The sequence below is a fragment of the Coenobita brevimanus genome, chromosome 29, assembly GCF_032717465.1.
Source record: "Coenobita brevimanus isolate Jiangsu-jjx chromosome 29, ASM3271746v2, whole genome shotgun sequence".
In the NCBI taxonomy this organism is placed as follows: domain Eukaryota; kingdom Metazoa; phylum Arthropoda; class Malacostraca; order Decapoda; family Coenobitidae; genus Coenobita; species Coenobita brevimanus.
Genome location: NC_136982.1, coordinates 35,844,263 through 35,866,253, shown reverse-complemented (window position 1 = coordinate 35,866,253; position 21,991 = coordinate 35,844,263). Strand labels below are relative to the sequence as shown.

Genomic DNA, 21,991 nt, shown 5'->3' with positions numbered 1-21,991 from the left:
ACTTCACCTCTCTCAAAGACCATCACTTTACTCTTCCCTACATTCAACTTTAGATTCCGTTTCTTACACACTCTCCCAAACTCATCCACCAAGCCTTGCAGCTCCCCTTCATCTTCACTCAACAACACAGTATCATCTGCAAACAACAGTACAGGGAGTTTCCAAACACTTTCCTCTCTCACCAGGGCCACTCCAACATCCACTAACCTACCTTGTACCTCTTTTATTACCCCATCCATGTACAGATTGAACAACCATGGAGACATGACACATCCCTGTTTCAACCCAACCTTCAAAGAGAAAAATTCACTTAGTTCACCATCCACACACATTGCAGCCTTCGCACCATCGTACATACTCTTCACAGCATTCAACAACTTCCCATCTACTCCATATATTCTTAACACTCTCCACAATCCCTGTCTATCCACCCTGTCATATGCTTTCTCTAAATCCATGAAAGCCGCAAACAACTTCTTTCCCTTCTCTATAAACTTTTCCACTAAAGATCTAAGAATGAATATCTGATCTACACAACCTCTTCCCTTCCTAAAGCCTCCCTGTTCTTCTCCAACTAATTTCTCTGTTCTTTCTCTAACTCTGTCAATAAGTATCCTACCATACACTTTTCCTACTATACTAAGAAGACAAATACCCCTATGATTACCATACACTTCTTTTTCCCCTTTTCCTTTGTACAATGGAATAATTATACCCGACTTCCAATCCTCCGGGACTCTACCTTCTTCCCAGGCCAATCTGCACATCTTCCACATCCATTCTACTACTATCTCTCCGCTTCAGCATTTCACCACACGCTCCATCAATTCCTGGGGCTTTCCCCGATTTAACTTTCTTCATTGCTTCCACAACTTCTATCCTACTGATTTCTTCCTGTCTTCTCACCTCCCTCCTTCTCCCAGCCATTCCCCAGCCACTTCCACCCTGTCTTACTCTTTTCACCTCTTTCCAGAACATTTTCTTACAGTCCCTCCACTTTACACTCAAATTCCTTCCAAATTCCTCATCCACTCTCTTTTTACTCTCTCTTACTAATCTTTTCACCTCTCTCTTTCTTTCTACATATAACTCTCTCTTCCGCCTCTCAACTTCTTCCACGCCCCTATTTCTCATCCATTCATTGTATGCTTTCTTCTTTTGTGCCACAGCCTTTTTAATATTATCATATATGGTAAGATGTTCTGGTTTATCTCTCAACTTTCTTAGAAGAGAATTTAACTGAGCCTTAGCTGCTTGGTAATTTGTTGTACTGTAACTCCAAATGATTTAGTTTCCATGGTAATCCTACCCAATACTGTCCATCCTTAAATTCCACTGACTGGTTATACAAATACAAAGTTATTTTATCTTCAGGGGCTGGTTCCTCAGAGTGTATTCTTACACTGTCTAGGTCCCATAATTTGTGTACAGGTTCAATATTTTCATTCAGCAAGTCATTTATCTGAGTAGGTTGTAGTTCTGCACCTATTCTAGCTACCATCAATGACTGTGTGGGGGTAACAAAGGCTGAGTCTACAAGTTTAGCCTCTCCTTTAGCTTGTTTTGGAAAAGGCAACTGACTCATAATAAGGTTACCTCCTAGACTCTTGAACAACTGTACTTTATTCTTCTTGAAAGTCCTATGTAGGAACCTTCCACAGTAATCAGAACCAATTATCATTTTTGTGGGACCCACAGTATCTGATTCCACATTTCGTTTAGCCAACTTTATCTCTGAGCTTCGTAGATGATCAGAGGTTTCCTTCAATTCTTTTATGTATATACTTGTCTCCATAATATCCAGCACAGCTGCTGCCATACGATATTTATATCTGCCTAGCTGTATTTCAGGTCTAGCTAAATCAAAAGACTGAGCTTCCTTAGTAGTTAAGAATCCTGTAATGGCTAGATTTACCTTGCCAATAATAGGTAAGTTTAATTTCTTCACAATGTCTGCAGAAATGGAGGTTTTCTGAGCACCTGTATCAAAAAGATTACATGCTAATAGGTTTCTATTCTCAATCACTACTTTCACATCTGCTACTGGAACTGCAGCTGGCATTACTACTGGAGTATTCCCCTTAGCAACTGTCATATTGACACTTGCAGGTTTGGGAACCTCATTTTTCGTCCTTGGGAATAAGGCACTATGATGCTGATCCCTTTTATATTTGAAACAAAGATTCAATTTAGTCTTTGCAGTCCACGGAAGTGTGTTTGGAATTCATACATATTATACAACATCCCAGTTCCTGAAGCTTTCCTATTCTAGTAGCATAATTATGATAATGTTGACATGATGCACTGGAATGTTGCTCCCCACAAAATGCACAAACTTTCCTGTCCTTTACCATGGAAGGTTTTACTTCCTTATTTTCATCAGCTTGTCTATTCCTTGTCTTTAATATTTTATCCTCAGCCTTTAAAGAGCTAAGGAAAGTACCTATCTCTTCTTTAGGCACATACTTAGCCTTCCTTGACTTAGTCTTCCCAACCAGTTGGAAAGTGGGGTTTTCCTTTATTTCGGTCTTCTGTTTAATCTCGGCAGGCTTTACTGTTCCTTGCAAGTGTTTACACAGTTGCATTAAGCCATCTTCAATCTCCTCACAGGAGATATTATCCTCTTGGTACCAACCATACAAGGCATCTTTGGTTTTTGGTGGTAGCTTTAAGGACACAATTCTAGAAAGCACCCAATCTGCTGCCTTAATATTTACAACATGCCTTCACTATGTACAGAACTGGATGAGGCACACAGGCAGAGTAAGGCAGAGTGAGTGTGAGGGGGGGGGGTGTTTGGCCTTGACTGCCCAGGGCATGATAAAGGAACAGGTAACATAAATGCCTGCCAATTTTTACCTGCGAATCTTGAAAAATGTGGTCACAGTGAATGTTTTAATTTTAGACCATTTTAAAACGGCACTGGCATTGATTGCAGATTTTTGTTAGACTGTTTTAAAACAGCACTGGCACGCAGCAGGTTAAGTATTTGAAATGGTCCCAAAAGGTTTTCCAATTTGGCTCCCCATCAAACTATGGAAGCATAATTTGTGGTAGTACAGCTTTACTCCAAGGTTCCACAACTTGTATTTCCGCGGCAGTCTCAGCTAATTTTGACTCTAGTAACCACACTACAGTTAAATATTCTTCTAATTTACCTTCAAATGTTGCAGTCTCTGACTCTAAGAGAACTTTATCATCAGCTTTTACTATGGCCGCTTCTAAATTTACATAACCTTCTTCAAACTTAGTCCATCGGTCTTTAAGTACATTCAGGAGACTATTTAATTTCTCCCTGGACAGAAATGTTTCATCTAACAACTGTTTGCAGTCATTTATGGCTCTCGTTACCCATCCTGCCTTATGCTAGAAGCTCTCTGTAACAAAGAAAAAGATATGTTGACTGATTTCTAATTTAATAATTTAACCATTAATTTCAACCACAATTTACCCCAGTTCAGTAATTATCGAAGTATTTTAAATTCTGAAGAGTGTAGGGATTAGTTCTGCTATATCAACCCTATCCCCCTGGGTTGTTAAACCTCTAGGGTTATATCTTATCCCCACACTCAATTTCCAAAATACTGTAACCATAATCCCGGCTCAGCTAATTAATTATTTTAAATTTTGAGAAGTGTAGGGATTAGGTCCGCAATATCAACCCTATCCCCCTGGGTTGTTAAACCTCCAGGGTTATATCTTATCCCCACACTCAATTTCCAAATAAACCATACTCCCTTAGCTCAGAAATATTTATCTCCTAGTGTATCATAGGCCCACCCACAGCTTGTATAGCATAGAACTGTCCTTTCTTCAGTTCTAAATAATTTATAAATTTCTGTAGAACTGCTTATCTCCCAAGATGATTCCAATGTATACCATCGACTTTTGATGTTGATTGGAAGGGCTTTGCATTAAAGTGGATAAAATCCTTTCCCTTCCTAATTCATTGCAACTTCCTGTTCACAGCTCTGCTAATTAATTTATACGTACCAAAGCAAACTGGAGGGGTTATGGTCACCGAGGATTTACATGAACCTTCTATGGCTCCTACCATGGCTAGAATGTTTTCCACAATTTCATTAACTTCCACATCTTACTGAATATCATTTCCTCCCAGGAAAAGGATAGCGTGGTCATGCTCCCAATCTAATATGGCGTTTAGCCTTTCATCATCGGAGAAGGAACTTGCCCTTCCTCCCGAAGCTCGGTATACACGTATTTCCACGTCATCCACTTGTCCTGAACATGATAGTAGGCTATGCCCAACAAACACAACCTTAAAAACATTCAGTGCTTCTGCACACATCTGCTATCCTCACTCAGGGCACCAGAAATGTTAGAAATTTAATTTATACAAGTCGGTCTCCTCACTCTGGACACCAAAAATGTGTCCAAAAACTCTTATACACTCAATTGTCTGACGTGTTAATATAAGACAACCTTAAGTAAATTCACATAAGTCTCTTAAGAGGATTAAGTGTAACTGATACCCCAACTCACCTAGTTACTATTCTCCTATCTCATAGCTAATTCCCCATAGAATTGGTCGATTTGTAAAGGTTACTTAGCTAGAAAGAGTTGGACAGCAGATGACGACAAGCCCGATCTTTAGGAGCGTATTTACAGTGCGATAATTCAACAAGTTCTAGGAGCAGAGTGACTAATATGGCAAGCCTCTGATTCCTCACAGAATTGTAGAGGTGCCAACTATTTATTAATTACAATGTAAATACAGTTAGGTTACATCATGATATATACAGGGTGAATCTAACTAATTAATCTTAGTTTTAACTAAACTAAAGCCAAACCAAATATTCCCTCTATCTATGCAAATATGTTAAACCCACATCTGCTTTTCAAGTAAGGCTTTTCATCCTCAAGACATGTCATCTACCACACAGACACAGTTCTGGTCAATGGAACTTTCCAAAGCAATTACATGTATTTACAATATAGTTGTCCACGAGGGTTAAACGTAGTAGCATTTGATTTATTATTAATAATTATTGAAGAAAATGTAATCTCTGGGTTATAAAAACCACTTGAACAGTGTTAACGATCCCCAGGTTTTCCTCTGCATCTAACCAGGGACGACTATTTTAAAAACTGAAAAGCACAACTGCTCTGGGGGGAAAATATTTCCCAAAACATGGCAAGGGTAGCACTTGGCCATTTGAAATTGGTGACAGACCTAATTCCTGAATCCCATCCACACTCAGCTTTCTCTATGTTTCTGCAGATTTTTGTACCAATTTCATGAACAATTTTCAATACCTCTCTCCTGAATTTAGGTAGTGTTGATATGGTTCTCCATTTGCCACCATGCTTCAAGTGGTAACTAATTTTCCAAGGCACTGATATAACCGACTAAAATGAGTAAAGAAATCCAGCAAGCTGTTTTGAAAATAAAATATTGTTTGTTTCCTTGGGACCCTGTAAGGAAAAGTAAGTATATTTTGGAAAATCCAGGAACTCAGGTCAATAGTATTGAGGTACATCTTAATTGTGATACGAACTGGATCAAGCAAAGGATTGCACTATACATTAGGTGTGCACTACAGTGCTGTACTGTACTGATGTTCCCTCTAGATCCAAAATATTTTTACATTTCAGTGGCGAATTGTAACTAAATTCCAACTTCAGTACAGGTTGTCTACTCCTAAATACAATTACATAGCCAAGGAGAGATGGTCACCATCTTCCCTCACCTATTACACAAGTTCATAATTCATTATTCCATGGGTATAGGAAGTCTCCAAAACAAAATCTTAGGTGACTACCTCATGTTCAACTGGTTTGCAAACATTCCCTGACATTCCCTAATGAATGGGAGGTCTCTCTTAGGTTATCAAAATGATCTAGTTGATCTTACCAGGCTACAACAAGAGAATCTTTTGTAATCTTCACAATAAAGAGGGTGAAGCTGATTTTAACATCTTGGATGAAGAGATCACCTTAGTGCTGAATAATTTCATCAGGTTTTTTAGAGAATAACATTCTTAGGTGCCATTCGTATTCTTAACAAAATAACTCTATTTATCAGATGACATATTTTGTACTTTATTCTTGCTAAATTCAGATGCTTTATTCATCTTTGGAGAAATTTTTAAAACTACAGGGGTTAGATACAGCATTCACTAACCCCCTACAATACAAAAGCTTATATCACTGTTCAGTACTGACCTTGAAAAATGGTTTATATCTGATTCACCACCTGAATACCAGAACTGAATAGCATCAGTGAAAATGAGAGAGAGAGAGAGAGAGAGAGAGAGAGATTGATTTACACTGTATATGGAAAATGTATCCCTATGCCACATTTCACAATAAAGATGTTACCCAAAACTCTGACTGATTATCCATGGGTAGAAATAAGGCATTTCTGTAAGTGATAAGAAGGGCTTTGATTAAGAAAATGATAACACACACACACACACACACACACACACACACACACACACACACAAAATGCACACATCTGGTCAGACTAGACAACACAATTGCAAAACAGAAAAAGCCACCCTCACCGTCATCCTCCTCCGCCTCATTGTCTTCATCCTCCGTGTCTGTACTTTTACTCTTCCCTAGGTGCTTCAACTTTTTTCGCTTCGCTGCTGCTCTTCTCCGTGCTGTTGGACCAACAGTGCATGGGAAAAAAAAAAAAAATTAATATGCGCACAGTCACTACCACTATCAAAACCAAGATAATGCAGTAATAAATCTATCTACCTGTTGCCAGATGCCTTAACCCCTTACTTGCGGGGATAGCTAGACCATGCCATGCCCCACCTGTGGGGATATCAGTGCTCTGACTTACTTTTTTATATTTTTTACATATTTTTTAGTAAAAGAATAGCGCATAGGGCACATTTCAATGGAAAATGCGAATGGAAAAAACCGGTCCGGGAGCTGCACTGTGCGGCCAGGCTGTAGTTAGGCGGGGTAGGGGGTAAGGGAGGGGAGGTGGAGAGGCGAGGCAAACACAGAAAAAATGGCTAAATTGGTAACACTGGATGCAAGTACTAGTACTATTAGCAGTGCTGCCTATTGCTACACACTGGCAGTACTGATAGATGTTACAAGACCGCACCTGAAAGCCCGGGCGATTTAAAAAAATCCCTGGATCACAGAAGTGATGCCCCACGGTGTGGTACTTATGTAATGAGCGTCATGGTAGTGACAGCCCACGGGTAAGGGGTTAATCCCATAAGGGGTGACCACAAACAATTTGCCTCCACGTCACCGTGTTCTCTGTCATTTGGCTACCCTCCCTCCATCTCAAGCCCTCTTCTCTCATATATTTCTCCACCCCATCCCTCCATCTCAACCTTGGTCTTCCCCTCCTCCTCTCTCTGCCTATTTCACTTGAAAACACTCTTCTAGTCAGTCTCTCATTTTCCATCCTCTCCACATTGGCAAACCATCTCAAAGTTTCTCTTAACACTCATTCGCATTCACATCAACACCACAATGCTCTTTTACTTCCTTATTTATCTGCCTGTCTCTCATGAAAATCTACATGCCCCTCTCATATAACTTATTTCCACTGCTCTCCCTCATGACTTGTGTCCTTCCAACAGGGTCCTAGCTTCACAACAGGGTCCAAGCTTCACTTATATTTATAAATGTAATAAGTGGTTTGTGGTAGGTGGGGGCGCTCACCATCCACTCACTCAATGTAGTGCTGCTCTCGGGTGTCTGCCCTTTCCTCTCCTCTCTCCATTCCTTCCATTCTCTTCTGTCTTTCTTTACTTCATTCTTTCCTCATCCTCCTGCTTACGGGTGACTTTACACTCCCTCTTTTGTCTTTCTTTCTTTCATTCTTTCCCCTTCCTTCTGCCTATGGGTGATTCTACACTGAGTGACAAGCCTAATGGTTTCCTGTACACCAGGAAACCATTTACCATGCTGGGTGGTAACCATATAACTAAATTATGGCACCTGGTGGTTTAGTGGGTAACTACAGAACTCCAATCAGATTGAGCCGGTGAAGGTTTATATCCAAGGGGTGGTTGGGGTTATTGTTCATGTAATGCCACTCAGGGATGAGTGAGGCCGGTCACTCTCATCTTAAATCTCAGGACCAATTGCCTAGCCCTGGGCTTCTACACTTCTCATGGGGCAACGTAGAATTGGATGATGGAAGGAGGATGGTAATAAGTGGTGGTTGGGGATGCCCATCATCCACACACTCAATGTAGTGCTACTCCAGGGTGACTCTACACTGACTGACAAGCCATTATAATTCCCTGTAAGCCATGAAAACAGTAAATACGCTGGGTGGTAACCATACAACCAACCCGAGTGTGTTCCCTACGTGTCAAGAAGAGGGTTGGTGGAGGGTTAGTTAGTACATTGGACGAAGGAATGGGCCAGCAACATACAGACGGTGTTCCTACCCTCCAACACCAGGTCCTTATTGTAGCCAATGGACCGAGGGGTGATTGCTACTTTCAAAGCTTATTACCTCCGCCGCACCATGCAGCAGTTGGCAGCGGCCTGTGACAGTGATTATAGGACAACAGTGCAGCAGTTCTGGAAGGGCTACAATATACGCCATGCCCTAGAGAATATCACTGCAGCGTGGCATGAGGTTAGCCAGGCCACCATGAACGGTGCATGGTGGAAGCTGTGACAAGAAAGCGTGCACTCCTTCACCAGCTTCCCCGAGGGTGTGCAAGCTCCGCCTGTGCAGCGTGTGGTTCAGGACACAGTGGAATTGTTGAACGAAGTAGGCTTCAGGGAGGTCGATGAGGAGGACGTGGAAGAGGTCCTCGAAAGCCAAAGGGAGGAGCTCAGCAATGAGAAGCTTCTCAATGTGGAGATTCAGCGGGCAGAGGAGGAGGAGGAGGAGGAGGAGGAGGAGGAGGAGGAGGAGGAGGAGGTCATCCCTGAAGTGCGAGCTCTCAATATAACAAACCTGAGGGTGATCCTAACGAAGCTGGACGAAATAATTGCACTGATGCGCACACACGACCCTCTCCCAGGACAAAGCAAGGATGCAGCTGATCGGCTGGAGGAGGGGATGAAGGTGTACAGGACGATGCTGGAAGAGAAGGCGGTGGCCAGGCAGACTACAATCACTGCCTTCTTCAAACAGGCCCCCACAAAGCCAGAAAGCCACAAAGGATCTCCCCAGCCCTTGACAAGCAGAGAATCTCCCCAGTCTTCAACCAGCAGAGCATCTCCCCAGCCTTCAACCAGCAGAGCATCTCCCCTGCCATCGACCAACAGAGAAACATCCAGGGTCTCCTCCCGCCTAGGACGTGCTCAACCCCTAGTGCTGGACCTAACCTCCAGCCAAACCCCATCTCCCGTGTCACCTGTGTCTCCACTAAGACACTCTGCCACTCCGTCACTGCCTTCCTCGCCCCGGCCTCCATCTCCCTCACCACTTCGGCCACTGTCTCTGTCTCCCTTGCCACAACGTGAGCCACCACAACTGACTCCATCGCTATCTCATCAGTCATTCCAGTGGTGTCCCTTGCCACCTCACTGGTCATCACAGCTGTCTCCCTCACCACCTCCTCTGTCATCACATCGCACTCCATTGCCACCGCCCAAGCCACTGCATATCACCTCATTGCCACCATCTGGGTCATTGCATTGCACCCCATCATCACCTCCTGAGCCTTCGCATCACACCCCATTGCCTGCCTCATCGCATCACAGTCCATCACCATCCCCAGAGCCAGTGAATCAGTCTCCCACTATGACACCCCACCACGCCAGGCTTCCCCCCCTCCCTTTTGACCCTCCCCTAGAGATAGGGTTTGAGAGCTTTGAGGATGATGAGTGGTTGGGTGCACCACATGTCCCCTTACCTCAGGGAGGGATAGCAAGGATGATGACCAGAACCGGACATGGACTTACAAGAAGTAAGTGATGAGGGGTGCTTGATATTTGCTAACCTATTCCTTATGATCTTCAGGCTTTATTTGCTGGTTTCAGTGACTTATTTACAGGTCTTAGGTTCAGGTTAGCTTCCTTGACAGCCATTTAGATTGGCTTTAAACTTGTTTTTGGGCTCATTTAGGTGGGATTTGGGCTTCGTTTGGGGGGTAACCGAAGGCTGGTAAATGGTCCACATTACCTTTTAAAAGTACCCCACAAACGAAACCCCGCCTAACGATGGGGCTTTACCTGACCAATTAGATCGTTAAACTGGGGTATGCCTGTATATATCTACTGTGTGTGTGTATATATATATATATATATATATATATATATATATATATATACAGTCGGTGCAATGGAAGTCTGGACCCTCTAATTCGCACCATATATTTGGTAGGGTCCAAGAAATATTGTAGAAAAATTCCTGTAGTTGGTGGATTTTTTTCTGGTGGTTTCTAGCAACTTAACAGGCTTACCACCAAGTGCTGTGAGTTTATGAGCTCAGTGCCTGCCTGACTTTGGATGGGAAAGCATGTCAGATTTTCTTGTCCTGCCTGGCCTTTGATAATTTCAAAGCTCTCGTTTTCACACCCTCCTCTGCCTTAGTGAATCATTGGAGATGGGTCCCAAGCCACTAACTGATGTAGAAAAAGCCCGAATTTTAACTATGAGAGAGGAAAATGTAAAAATTAAGGATATTTGTATTCGAACAGGGTGAGGAAAATCTACCGATATGTCACTCCTTGCTGCTGCCCGCCACCTGCTAAAAAACACAATTCCCCAACATAAAGACAGGCTAGGGCCTAAAAGGAAGACATCTCCAACTACAGACAGGTTACTGAAGCAAGCTGTGATAAAAGACCAACGTTTGACTGCTAGACAACTGAAAGATATGTACCAACAATTGCTGAAAGATGTGTCTGAAAGAACCATACAGCATCGACTTCATACAGACTTCAAGATCCCCAGCCGTACTGCTGCACTGAAGCCTCTCTTAAATTTTTACATTTTCCTCTCTCACAGTTAATATTCAGGCTTTTTCTACATCAGTTAGTGTCTTGGGACCCATCTCCAATGATTCACTAAGGCAGAGGAGGGTGTGAAAACGAGAGTTTTGAAATTAACAAAGGCCAGGCAGGACAAGAAAATCTGACGTGCTTTCCCATCCACAGTCAGGATGGCACTGAGCTCATAAACTCACAGCACGTGGTGGTAAGCCTGTAAAGTCGCTAGAAACCACCAGAAAAAAAATCCACCAACTACAGGAATTTTCCTACTATATTTCTTGGACCCTACCAAATATATGGTGCGAATTAGAGGGTCCAGACTTCCATTGCGCCGACTGTGTGTGTATATATATATATATATATATATATATATACAGTCAACCCTTGGCTATCACGAGTAATTGGTACCCTAGGCGACCCGCCATAGCCAAAATCGCGATAGCCATACTTAAGAACTAATGGGAAAAATTCTAATTGGTTCCCCGACCTCCAACTTTACCCCAACCTTACCCTATTTTCACATCTCCTTCACTAAAATACCTGGGATTACAAACCAATGCTGCAAATTAACAACAGTACAGTACATAAAGGTTATAAATAAAACAGAATTAACTGTAATAAGCCATTTTACTTAACATTTTTGGAGAGGATGAGGGGCTTGGGTGGGTTGAAGGGGTTCCGAGGCTGGGGTGAAGTATTACTGGCCACCCCTCCGACATTCTATCTCGTCTAGGAACTGATCAGCTTCATCAGGAGTCTGGAAGGGACCCTGAGCATAAGGCAGGTTCTTCCTCTTCCTCACTTGCCGTCCTGGGTTAACCGCGTTACGTGCACCAACGGTAGGAGGGTTGGATGGGGTATTGGTGGCCATTGTGGTTGAACAATAGGTCTTCATGGCTATAGCTGCTGTCGGCTGGTAACGCTGACTCTCTCTGAACCTTGGCGGGAAGGATGGGTAGCTGTAACCATGTCTTGGGCCAATCAGCGCTCGGGTAGCCTGTGACATAGCGCCAATCACGGCGCGAGTATACGCATGGGAGGAGCCCGCGCGATTTGAATGTTTCTGGCCGACCATCGTCCGCGATAGCAGTATTTGAGGTCGCGATAAAGGTAATCGTGTTGCATTTCACCTGTCCGTGATAGCCATGAAACGCGATAGCAAAACCCGTGATAGCCAAGGGTTGACTGTATATATATATATGTATGTATATATATATACAGGATATATATATTAAATATAAATATATTATATATATATTATATCAATCAATCAATCAATCATTTCCTGTGGCACCCCACGGGATGTATAGGGTCTCAATGAACTCTCTCCACCAATATTTGTCTCTTGCCATCTCCTTCAGGTCCCACCAACACTCCTCTCCTGCTTCTTTTTTCATTGTCCTCAACCAGGTTTCCCTCGGCCTACCTCTACCTCTTCTTCCTCTAGCAGTCCACTCTGGCACATCCTGTATTAAACAACCTTCTTTTCTGTATATGTGCCCCAGCCACTTCCAGCGAGACAGTCTCACATATTCATTAACTGGTTCCACTCTCGTAATATCCCTTACTCTTTCATTTGTAACTCTGTCTTGCCACTTTACCCCAAGAATCCTTCTCAGTATTTTATTCTCAAATCCTAATACTTTCTGATCCATTGCAATTGTACTGTACCATGACTCATGCCCGTAAATTAAAATGGGTCTAACCATGGACTTGTAAATTTTCACTTTAGTATGTACCGAAAGCATATTATTATTCCAAACAGATTTCAACATTCCAACAGCTCGCCAAGCCTGTCTAATCCTCTCCTCAATTTCATTGTTTAATGATCCATTAGATGATACAATCGTTCCCAGATATTTAAAGTTTTCTACATTCTTCACCACATTATTCCCAATTACACAATCGATTTGGTTCTCCACGTTCATATTAATAATTTCAGTCTTTCCACAATTTATTACCAATCCCACTTTTTCTCCTTCCTCCACCAGACAATCGAGCACCCTCTGCATCTCGTAAATACTTCCGCAAATCAGTACAATATCATCAGCATAGTCCAAATCCATCAGCTTCTTATTTTCTTTCCAGTTAATTCCTGCACCTGTTCTCCTTACAACCTTTTTCATAACATAATCCATAACCAAAACAAACAACAATGGCGAAAGAACTCCTCCTTGAATCACTCCTGACCTAACTTGAAATGGATCACTCAAAGAACCACCCACCATTACCTTACAAAAAGTACCTTCATGCAGGCTTCTAATAATATTTACAAACTTTTCTGGTATGCCATACAATCTCATGATTTTCAACATAGCTCCACGTGAAACACTATCAAACGCCTTTTCAAAATCCACAAAACACATACTAAGTGGCATTTTCATCTCATTAGCTTGTTGCATTAGATGCCTTACAATAAAAATCTGATCATTACAACCTCGACCCTTTCTACATCCCGCTTGTTCTTCTCTTAAAATTTTATCAATTACTGGCTCTATTCAGTTCAGCAAGATTTTGGAAAAGACTTTTGCAACTACAGGTGTCAAAGTTATCCCCCTCCAATTGCCACACACACTTAAATCTCCCTTTTTTGGTATTTTTATAATCACTCCATTTTTCCACTCTTCTGGAATTCCACCATTATCCCAAGCCACATTAAAAAGTTTCAAAAGTGCATTCATCAACTCGTCATTTTCCACCTTAAGCATTTCAGGGAATAATCCATCCTCACCTGGAGCCTTAAAATTCTTTAACTCCTTTATAGATTTTGCTACCTCTTCCAAAGTTATATCCCCTGTTTCTATCTGCAAATCTCTCTCGGCTGGCAAAATGTCCTCTTCAGCTGGGATTGGTTTATTTAGAACAGATTCAAAGTGCTCTTTCCATCTTCCTTTTATATCCAAATCTTTAGTCATCAAATTACCATTTCTATCTCGTACAGGTATTTCCTTCCTTCTCTTTTCAGTCCCAGTTAACTCCTTTATGGCCTGATACGCTGCTCTTGTGCTCTGACCGTCATTTTTACTTAATTTAATTTCTGTCTCTGTCGCCTTTTTATCATATAGTCTCCTCTTATCACGTCTAATGAGTCTTTTTACTTCAGAATGTAAACTCCAATACTTTGCTCTAAGTACTTCAACTACCTGGCCATCAACATGTTGTTCTTCACTTCTTAACTTAGCCTCTTTCCTTTTCTGAATTACATTCCATGTTTCATCTGACATCCACTTTTTCCTTCTCGCTTTTCCCTTTTTCTTAATAGTAACCTTAGCACTCTCATGCAAAACCTCTTTTACCTCTCTCCACATTTGATTAATGTATATATTATTTGACTAATGTATATATTATATATTATATGATTAATGTATATGTTATATATATATATATATATATATATATATATATATATATATATATATATATATATATATATATATATATATATATATATATATATATATATATATATATATATATATATATATATATATATATATATATATATATATATATATATATATATATATATATATATATATATATATATATATATATATATATATATATATATATATATATATATATATATATATATATATATATATATATATATATATATATATATATATATATATATATATATATATATATATATATATATATATATATATATATATATATATATATATATATATATATATATATATATATATATATATATATATATATATATATATATATATATATATATATATATATATATATATATATATATATATATATATATTAATCTCTCGATTATCTGGACGAACATAACTCAGACACTGTGATCTGGCTATTTGAAACCATTGTTCGTACATTTTCTCAAAATATCTGGACAAAATGCTTGTGTCTGGATGGAAATTACAGTCGCGTGAACATTTCCGCCCTGACAGGCAGTTACAGCCCGGTGGCACCACCCTGTCTGGATTGGTAGTTTACCCAGTGGCAATTGCCTGTCTGGTTGATGGGTCTACTTGACCATGGTCATTGCTTGGCTGTGGTTTATAGGTCTGCTTGACCAGATAGTGTTAAGTAACAGGAACAAGCATTGTACGAAGTACTATGGTGGCCTTTTACAATGACTTTCAAATTTAGGTCATATATGATGAGGGGCCAGGGGAGAAGTCCACTATCTGGATGGAACCAATACCCAGATATGCCTTTGGCTCTATTACGTCAGATAATTGAGAAATTACTAGACACTCGACCCCCCCATTTCCTGTACCCTAATTTCCCGGATTTAAGATTTCACGGACACGGGCTGAGGCCGGACAATATTATTAAATGCCAGACAACTGCCCGTACAAGTCCGGGATTCTCAAAAAAGTCCGGCCATTATTTTCTCATATAAAACTATAAGCAGTCTGCTGAACAACACAGTATAATTTTAGCAAGGTTTGATTCAATAAAGGTTATTTGTATCACACACAAGAAGATATTTTCATACATGAAAAGCATCATGGCCACCAACCTGCTTCACCCCACCAGTTCCTTCTAACCTGTGGCAATATACCATTTGCCTCTTACCTTTCTCAAATGCCACTGTAAATAATTTATTGTACAGCACAGTAAAATTTAAGCAAGGCTTCATTAATAAAACTCATTAAGTAATAATACTTGGTGGTGGCCAGAGTTAAAGTTCAAGTAAGATGGAGGAATAGAAGAAGGGAAAGACGAGAGGAAGGAGTAGTTGCAAGGAGAGCGGAAAGGTTACAAGAGGATGAGAAAAAGGCAGAGTATAAGAGAGAAGTGGAGGAACGATTGGGCAAATATGAGTTGGAGCAGATGGGGGACGTGGAAGGTGTGTGTAGAATATTTACAGAAGAAATATGTGCAGCATGTGATGTGGTGTGTGGAAGGAAGAGAAGACGGAGGGGGGTGCAAGGAACAGCGTGGTGGACTGAAGAGGTGAAACGGGCTGTGGCACAGAAGAAGAAAGCATACAATGAATGGATGAGAAATACGGACGTGGAAGAAGTTGAGAGGCGGAAGAGAGAGTTATATGTAGAAAGGAAGAGAGAGGTGAAAAGATTAGTAAGAGAGAGTAAGAAGAGAGTGGATGAGGAATTTGGAAGGAATTTGAGTGTAAAGTGGAGGGACTGTAAGAAAATGTTCTGGAAAGAGGTGAAAAGAGTAAGACAGGGTGGAAGTGAAGTTAGCAGGGGAGTGAAAGATAAAAATGGTAGATTACTAGTGGAGAAGGGAGAAAAAGTGAGCAGATGGAGAGAACACTTTAAGGAATTGTTGAACGTGGAGGATGGAAGTAATGCAAGTATAAGTGGCTGGGGAATGGCTGGGAGAAGGAGGGAGGTGAGAAGACAGGAAGAAATCAGTAGGATAGAAGTTGTGGAAGCAATGAAGGAAGTTAAATCAGGGAAAGCCCCAGGAATTGATGGAGTGTGTGGTGAAATGTTGAAGCATGGGGGAGAGATAGTAGTAGAATGGATGTGGAAGATGTGCAGATTGGCCTGGGAGGAAGGTAGAGTCCCGGAGGATTGGAAGTCAGGTATAATTATTCCCTTGTACAAAGGAAAAGGGGAAAAAGAAGTGTGTGGTAATCATAGGGGCATTTGTCTTCTTAGTATAATAGGAAAAGTGTATGGTAGGATACTTATTGACAGAGTTAGAGAAAGAACAGAGAAATTAGTTGGAGAAGAACAGGGAGGCTTTAGGAAGGGAAGAGGTTGTGTAGATCAGATATTCATTCTCAGATCTTTAGTGGAAAAGTTTCTAGAGAAGGGAAAGAAGTTGTATGCGGCTTTCATGGATTTGGAGAAAGCATATGACAGGGTGGATAGACTAGGATTGTGGAAAGTGTTAAGAATATATGGAATAGATGGGAAGTTGTTGAATGCTGTGAAGAGTATGTACGATGGTGCGAAGGCTGCAGTGCGTGTGGATGGTGAACTAAGTGAATTTTTCTCTTTGAAAGTTGGGTTGAAACAGGGATGTGTCATGTCTCCATGGTTGTTCAATCTGTACATGGATGGGGTAATAAAAGAGGTACAAGGTAGGGTAGTGGATGTTGGAGTGGCCCTGGTGAGAGAGGATAGTGTTTGGAAACTCCCTGTACTGTTGTTTGCAGATGATACCGTGTTGTTGAGTGAAGACGAAGGAGAGCTGCAAGGCTTGGTGGATGAGTTTGAGAGAGTGTGTAGGAAACGGAATCTAAAGGTGAATGTAGGGAAGAGTAAAGTGATGGTCTTTGAGAGAGGTGAAGTCAGTGAATGTACAGCGAGGTTGGATGGTGAGGAATTGGAAAATGTGAGTACGTTTAAGTACTTGGGTAGTGTGATGAGTAAGGATGGAGGTTTGGAGGGTGAAGTGCTTGAAAGGGTACAGCAGGGAAGAAAGGTTGCTGGTTCTTTGAAAGCAGTGATAAGAAACAGGGAAGTGAGCATGGAAGTGAAAAAGTTACTACATGACAGTATTGTGATACCAACTCTAACGTACAGAAGTGAAGCGTGGACATTGTTGGAAGGACACAAGTCAAGAGTGAGAGCCGTGGAAATGAGTTATTTAAGAGGAGCCTGTGGAGTCACATGGAGAGACAGGCTGACGAATGAGGATATAAAGGAGCGTTGTGGTGCTGATGTGGATGTGATGGGAAGCGTTATGAGGAACACACTGAGGTGGTTTGGCCATGCGGAGAGGATGGAGGGTGAAAGACTGACGAAGAGAGTGTATGTGAGTGAGGTGGAGGGGGAAAGAAGGAGGGGGAGGCCGAGGATGAGATGGAGAGATGGGGTGGAGAGGTATATGAGAGAGGGGGGTGTGAGTTGGGAGCAGGGGAGTGAAATGGCGGGGGACAGGGCGACTTGGAGGCGATTTGTTTGTGGCCACCCCAAACGGGATTGAGGCGTCTGGCAATAGATAGATAGATAGAAGTAATAAAAAAAATATGTATTTTCTTATGGACAAAGTCAATGGTATCCATTCCTACTCACTTGGCTCACCTGACTCGGAATGACTAAATAACGAATCGGCTCTTTTCATTGGAAAATATATCAATTTTTTTCACAACAGAGGCTCATACACATCTGATTATCTGAAATCCGCTAGAAAAATGTATTTAATATAACTTAATTAAAAAATTAGGTTTCAGAGCTAAAATGCGCCAATGTTAGCAGATATTTCCCCTGCAGATCATCAGCACGCCTTGACAGACTTCTATTTTGCATAAATATTTATTTTGAGCACAAAAAAAAAATATCTGCATTGTAAATCAATATTTATACAAAAATCCATCAAGGCGAGTTGTTAGGCTACAGGCAAAACACCTGCTAACTTTAAGAAAATTTTGCTCTGAATCCTGATTTTCTATTAATAATTAAGTTAAGCACAAATTTTTTACTGGATTTCAGATAATTAGGTGTGCAAACCTACATGGTGATAAAAATTGAAATATTTTCCAATTATATATATATATATATATATATATATACACACTCAATCCTTAAGTAACACGTGGTTGAGTAACACGTTTTTGTTCTAACGCGGTCAGCATAATGAGACAAGTCATGTCAACACGCGGAAAAACTCGAGCTCACGCGGGAAGTCAGCTGGCCTGGGGACAAAATTTGAAAGCCGCGCGCTATGACGTCACCCTCTAACTTCTGGGTACATTTCCTGGGCGCATATTTCCATTCTGTATGGGTATTTATCTCAGTACCACAGCCAGCCACCTCAGCCAAACAGCCCTAGTGAGATGGGATAGGTTAGGGTAGGTTAGGCTGCTGAAATTTTGCCTGGGAAGCACAGTGGGTATATTTTCGTGAAAAACCTATGGTTAGTTTTGAAATGAATGGGCAAGCGTTGTTCCTGGCTGAAGGTTCCTGGTGGTTTTTATGAATATCCATACAGAATGGAAATATGTTTTCTGGGCAAACTCAAGGCCGAACGGTTCGACGAAATTTATGGGTTTCGGCAATTTCAGGGGACAAAATGGAACGACAATGTATGCTAATCAGAAAAAAAAAAAAATCCTTGCGTTCTCGTAAGTTACAGTTCAGTTCCACATTCTTCGTTTGATTTCACGCTTCCCAACACATTTTGGACCAACTGGGCATATGGTTATCAGTCCTTTCTCATGCCTCATCTAGTTCTTACCCACAATTATCATGGATTTTGTAGTTTTAGCCCGCGCCGTCCCGAGGACGTACTTCCACGTCCTCACGTTTTGTCACAGCTAATCCCGAGGACGTACTTCAACGTCCTGCAATTGCAAGGTTCATAATTTCCACAATTTTCAATTTTCGCGAGTCATTTTTGGTACGTATACACGGGACACCTGCCTCAACAAGATGCCAGGCAGAGACAATGCCTTACCCAGCATGACCTCCTCCCCCCCCCGCATGCCCTTTTCTCAGCAATTCACCTGTTATCAGTGACCTGGCCAGTATAGCCATGTCATGCCACGGTACGAAATTCAGGGCCAGAGTGATTCCCCAATCAATGACAATGTGGAGGACAAACTTTACATAGCATTAGAGGAAGAAACAGTTAGAAATGATGATCAGGTAATGTGGCAAAAAAAGGTCAGGTATTAGTGAGTGAAACAATGCTTATAATGCCTATATTACTGCTTGAAAACCAATATACTTTTGTACTACATATAAATTCGTAACAGTAAATAAATAAAAACCGTTTATGAGTGGTGTGAAATAGTTATCCTCCCATAGAACTCGTTTTCTTTGGCGCCAGCCTGATAGAAAACCCAGTAAAGTAAGGAGGCTCTCCTACCTGTAATGAGTATTTTAAACCTCAGGTGAGCGATTTCTCTATGAATTTTCGATGTTTCTCACCAAAAGCGAAAGTTTTAGCAAAAAAAAAAAAGGTCGAAAATTGCCCGGGATTGGGGGGTACCAGTGGTCGAAAAGTGGCCGGGACGGGGCGGGTTAAGGAACGAAAATGTTTGCTAATTAGAGGAAAAGTTACTCTTTCGTCCATGTGTTATCGTAGCGTTCAGTTCCACATTCTTCGTTCGATTTAATGCTTCCCAACACTTCCAACTAACTGAGCATACTGTTATCAATCCTTTCTCATGCTTCACCTAGTTCCACCCCACACTCAAAATGGGTTTCGCAGTTTTAGGGGATGAAATGGAACGAAAATGTTTGCTAATTAGAAAAAAATACTTTCGTCTAATGGTTCTTGTTAGTGTTCAGTTCCACATATTTCGTTCGGTTTCGTGCTTCCCAACACATTTGGACCGACTGAGCATACGGCTATCAAGTCCTTTCTCGCGTCTCACAGACTCCACCTCACAGTCATGTGGTTTTTGGGTTTTAGGAGACGCAACTGAATGAAAATGTTTGCTAATCACACACACACACACACACACACACAAAATACTTCTGCTCGTGTAAGTGAGCATTCAGTTTCACATTCTTCGTTCTTCTTCCTGATAGTCTTATGTTTGTCGGATTACTTCTGGGAGGTAAATAAACGTTTCATACTAAATCTGTTTCCCCCGTCGTTTTAAGTTGTATTCCGCTGTCAACTTGTTTACACATCAGGGTTACGGCGAAATTAGGGCCTGTCCTAACCTAAGTGTTTAAACTTGACCTAACCTAGCTTAACTATACCTTATAATTTAACCTAACCTAACATAGCATCCAGTTGGGAAGTTGGGAGACAAAAATCACCTTTGAGTACATCAAGACAATCATGTTATGGCTTAAGGAACGTGATGATAAAAAGTGGGAAATTTTTCAGTAGGAAAAGGTAATTTACCACCCTGAAAATAGTCAGAAAAATACAGAAAACAAACTGGAGGAATATGAACTGAATTGGTAAGGTTCTTCCACTGCTTGAAGCGTACAAATACCAAAATGGCAAAAGAAAAAAAGAAAAACCATAGCATAAAAGAAAGCACCATCATAACGATTTGGAAGGACAGGGAGAAGATAAAGATCGTGCGTAGGAAGTGATGCAATCCTGGCAGCTGTGAAGGTTTATATGTTGTCCTGAAACTGACTGAGAAGCTCATAGGGTGTTATGTGGAGCGTCAGAGAAAGCAAACTCTCACTTTTACCCCTTTTTACCATCTTACCCCACGTATTTACCTCCACCTATACGCATCATCAGGTAAAACACTGAAAGAGATATAACTGTTGTAATTAAAAACATCAGTGGTATTAAAAATGGCATTAACAAAAACAGAAGTTGGACTGGGTCAACACCACCTCCACTGAGTACCCTTTTGTTGATAGGTAGCTCCACGGTATTTTACTCTCGCACACCAACCCCAAAGTTGTTGTCAAAGTTTCGCCTTCTCGTATCATGTGGCCTTCGGGAGAGACGTTAGGCTGTATAGTTAGACTAAAATTTAAGGGTCTGGCTGTTTTAGGGAACAAAATGGAGCAAAAATGTTTGCAAACCAGAAAAAAGGTACTCTTTCATCCATGTGTTCTCTTGAGTTAGCGTTCCGTTTCACATTCTTCGTTCGGTATCGCTCTTCCCAACACATTTCAAACTGATTGAGCAGTTTAGCCATATGTTTAGTTTATCAGAAATGCGTTGGGAAATGCGATATCAAACGAAAAATGTGAAACTGAACGCTAACTCACGAGAACACACGGATTAAAGTAATTTTTTCTCGTTAGCACAAATTTTCGTTCTATTTCGTACTCTAAAACTGTCAGACCCATAAATTTTTGTCTAACCATATGGCCTAAGGTCTCTCCTGAAAGCCACATGATATGAGAGAAGGCGAAACTTTGACAACAACATTGGGGTTGGGGGATGGGAGGAAAATACCGGGGAGCTACGTATCAACAAAAGGGTACCCATCCCAACTTTTATTTTTGTTAATGCTATTTTTAATACCATTGATGTTTTTAATTACAACAGTTATATCTCTTTCAATGTTGTACCTGATGGTGGGTGCAAGTGGGGGTAATTTACGTGGGGTTAGGTGGTAAGAAGGGGTAAAAGTGAGAGTTTTGGAAAGTTGCCAGAACACATTGTACCATTATACATGTAAACATATTGTCTGAGTGACGCGGATTTGGGTACCACGGTCCTTGTCCAGTCCCTAT

The 21,991-nt window shown here is 41.0% G+C and overlaps 1 protein-coding gene across 1 annotated transcript in view; it reads right to left on the bottom strand.

Moving 5' to 3' along the window:
- cac (calcium voltage-gated channel subunit cacophony) overlaps positions 1-21,991 on the bottom strand; it is a 2,326,612-nt gene that overhangs the window by 1,797,532 nt on the left and 507,089 nt on the right. The window contains exon 15 of the mRNA XM_080268748.1: positions 6,531-6,632. Within this exon, the coding sequence (XP_080124874.1) occupies positions 6,531-6,632 (102 nt within the window). The remainder of the gene's footprint in view (positions 1-6,530; positions 6,633-21,991) is intronic.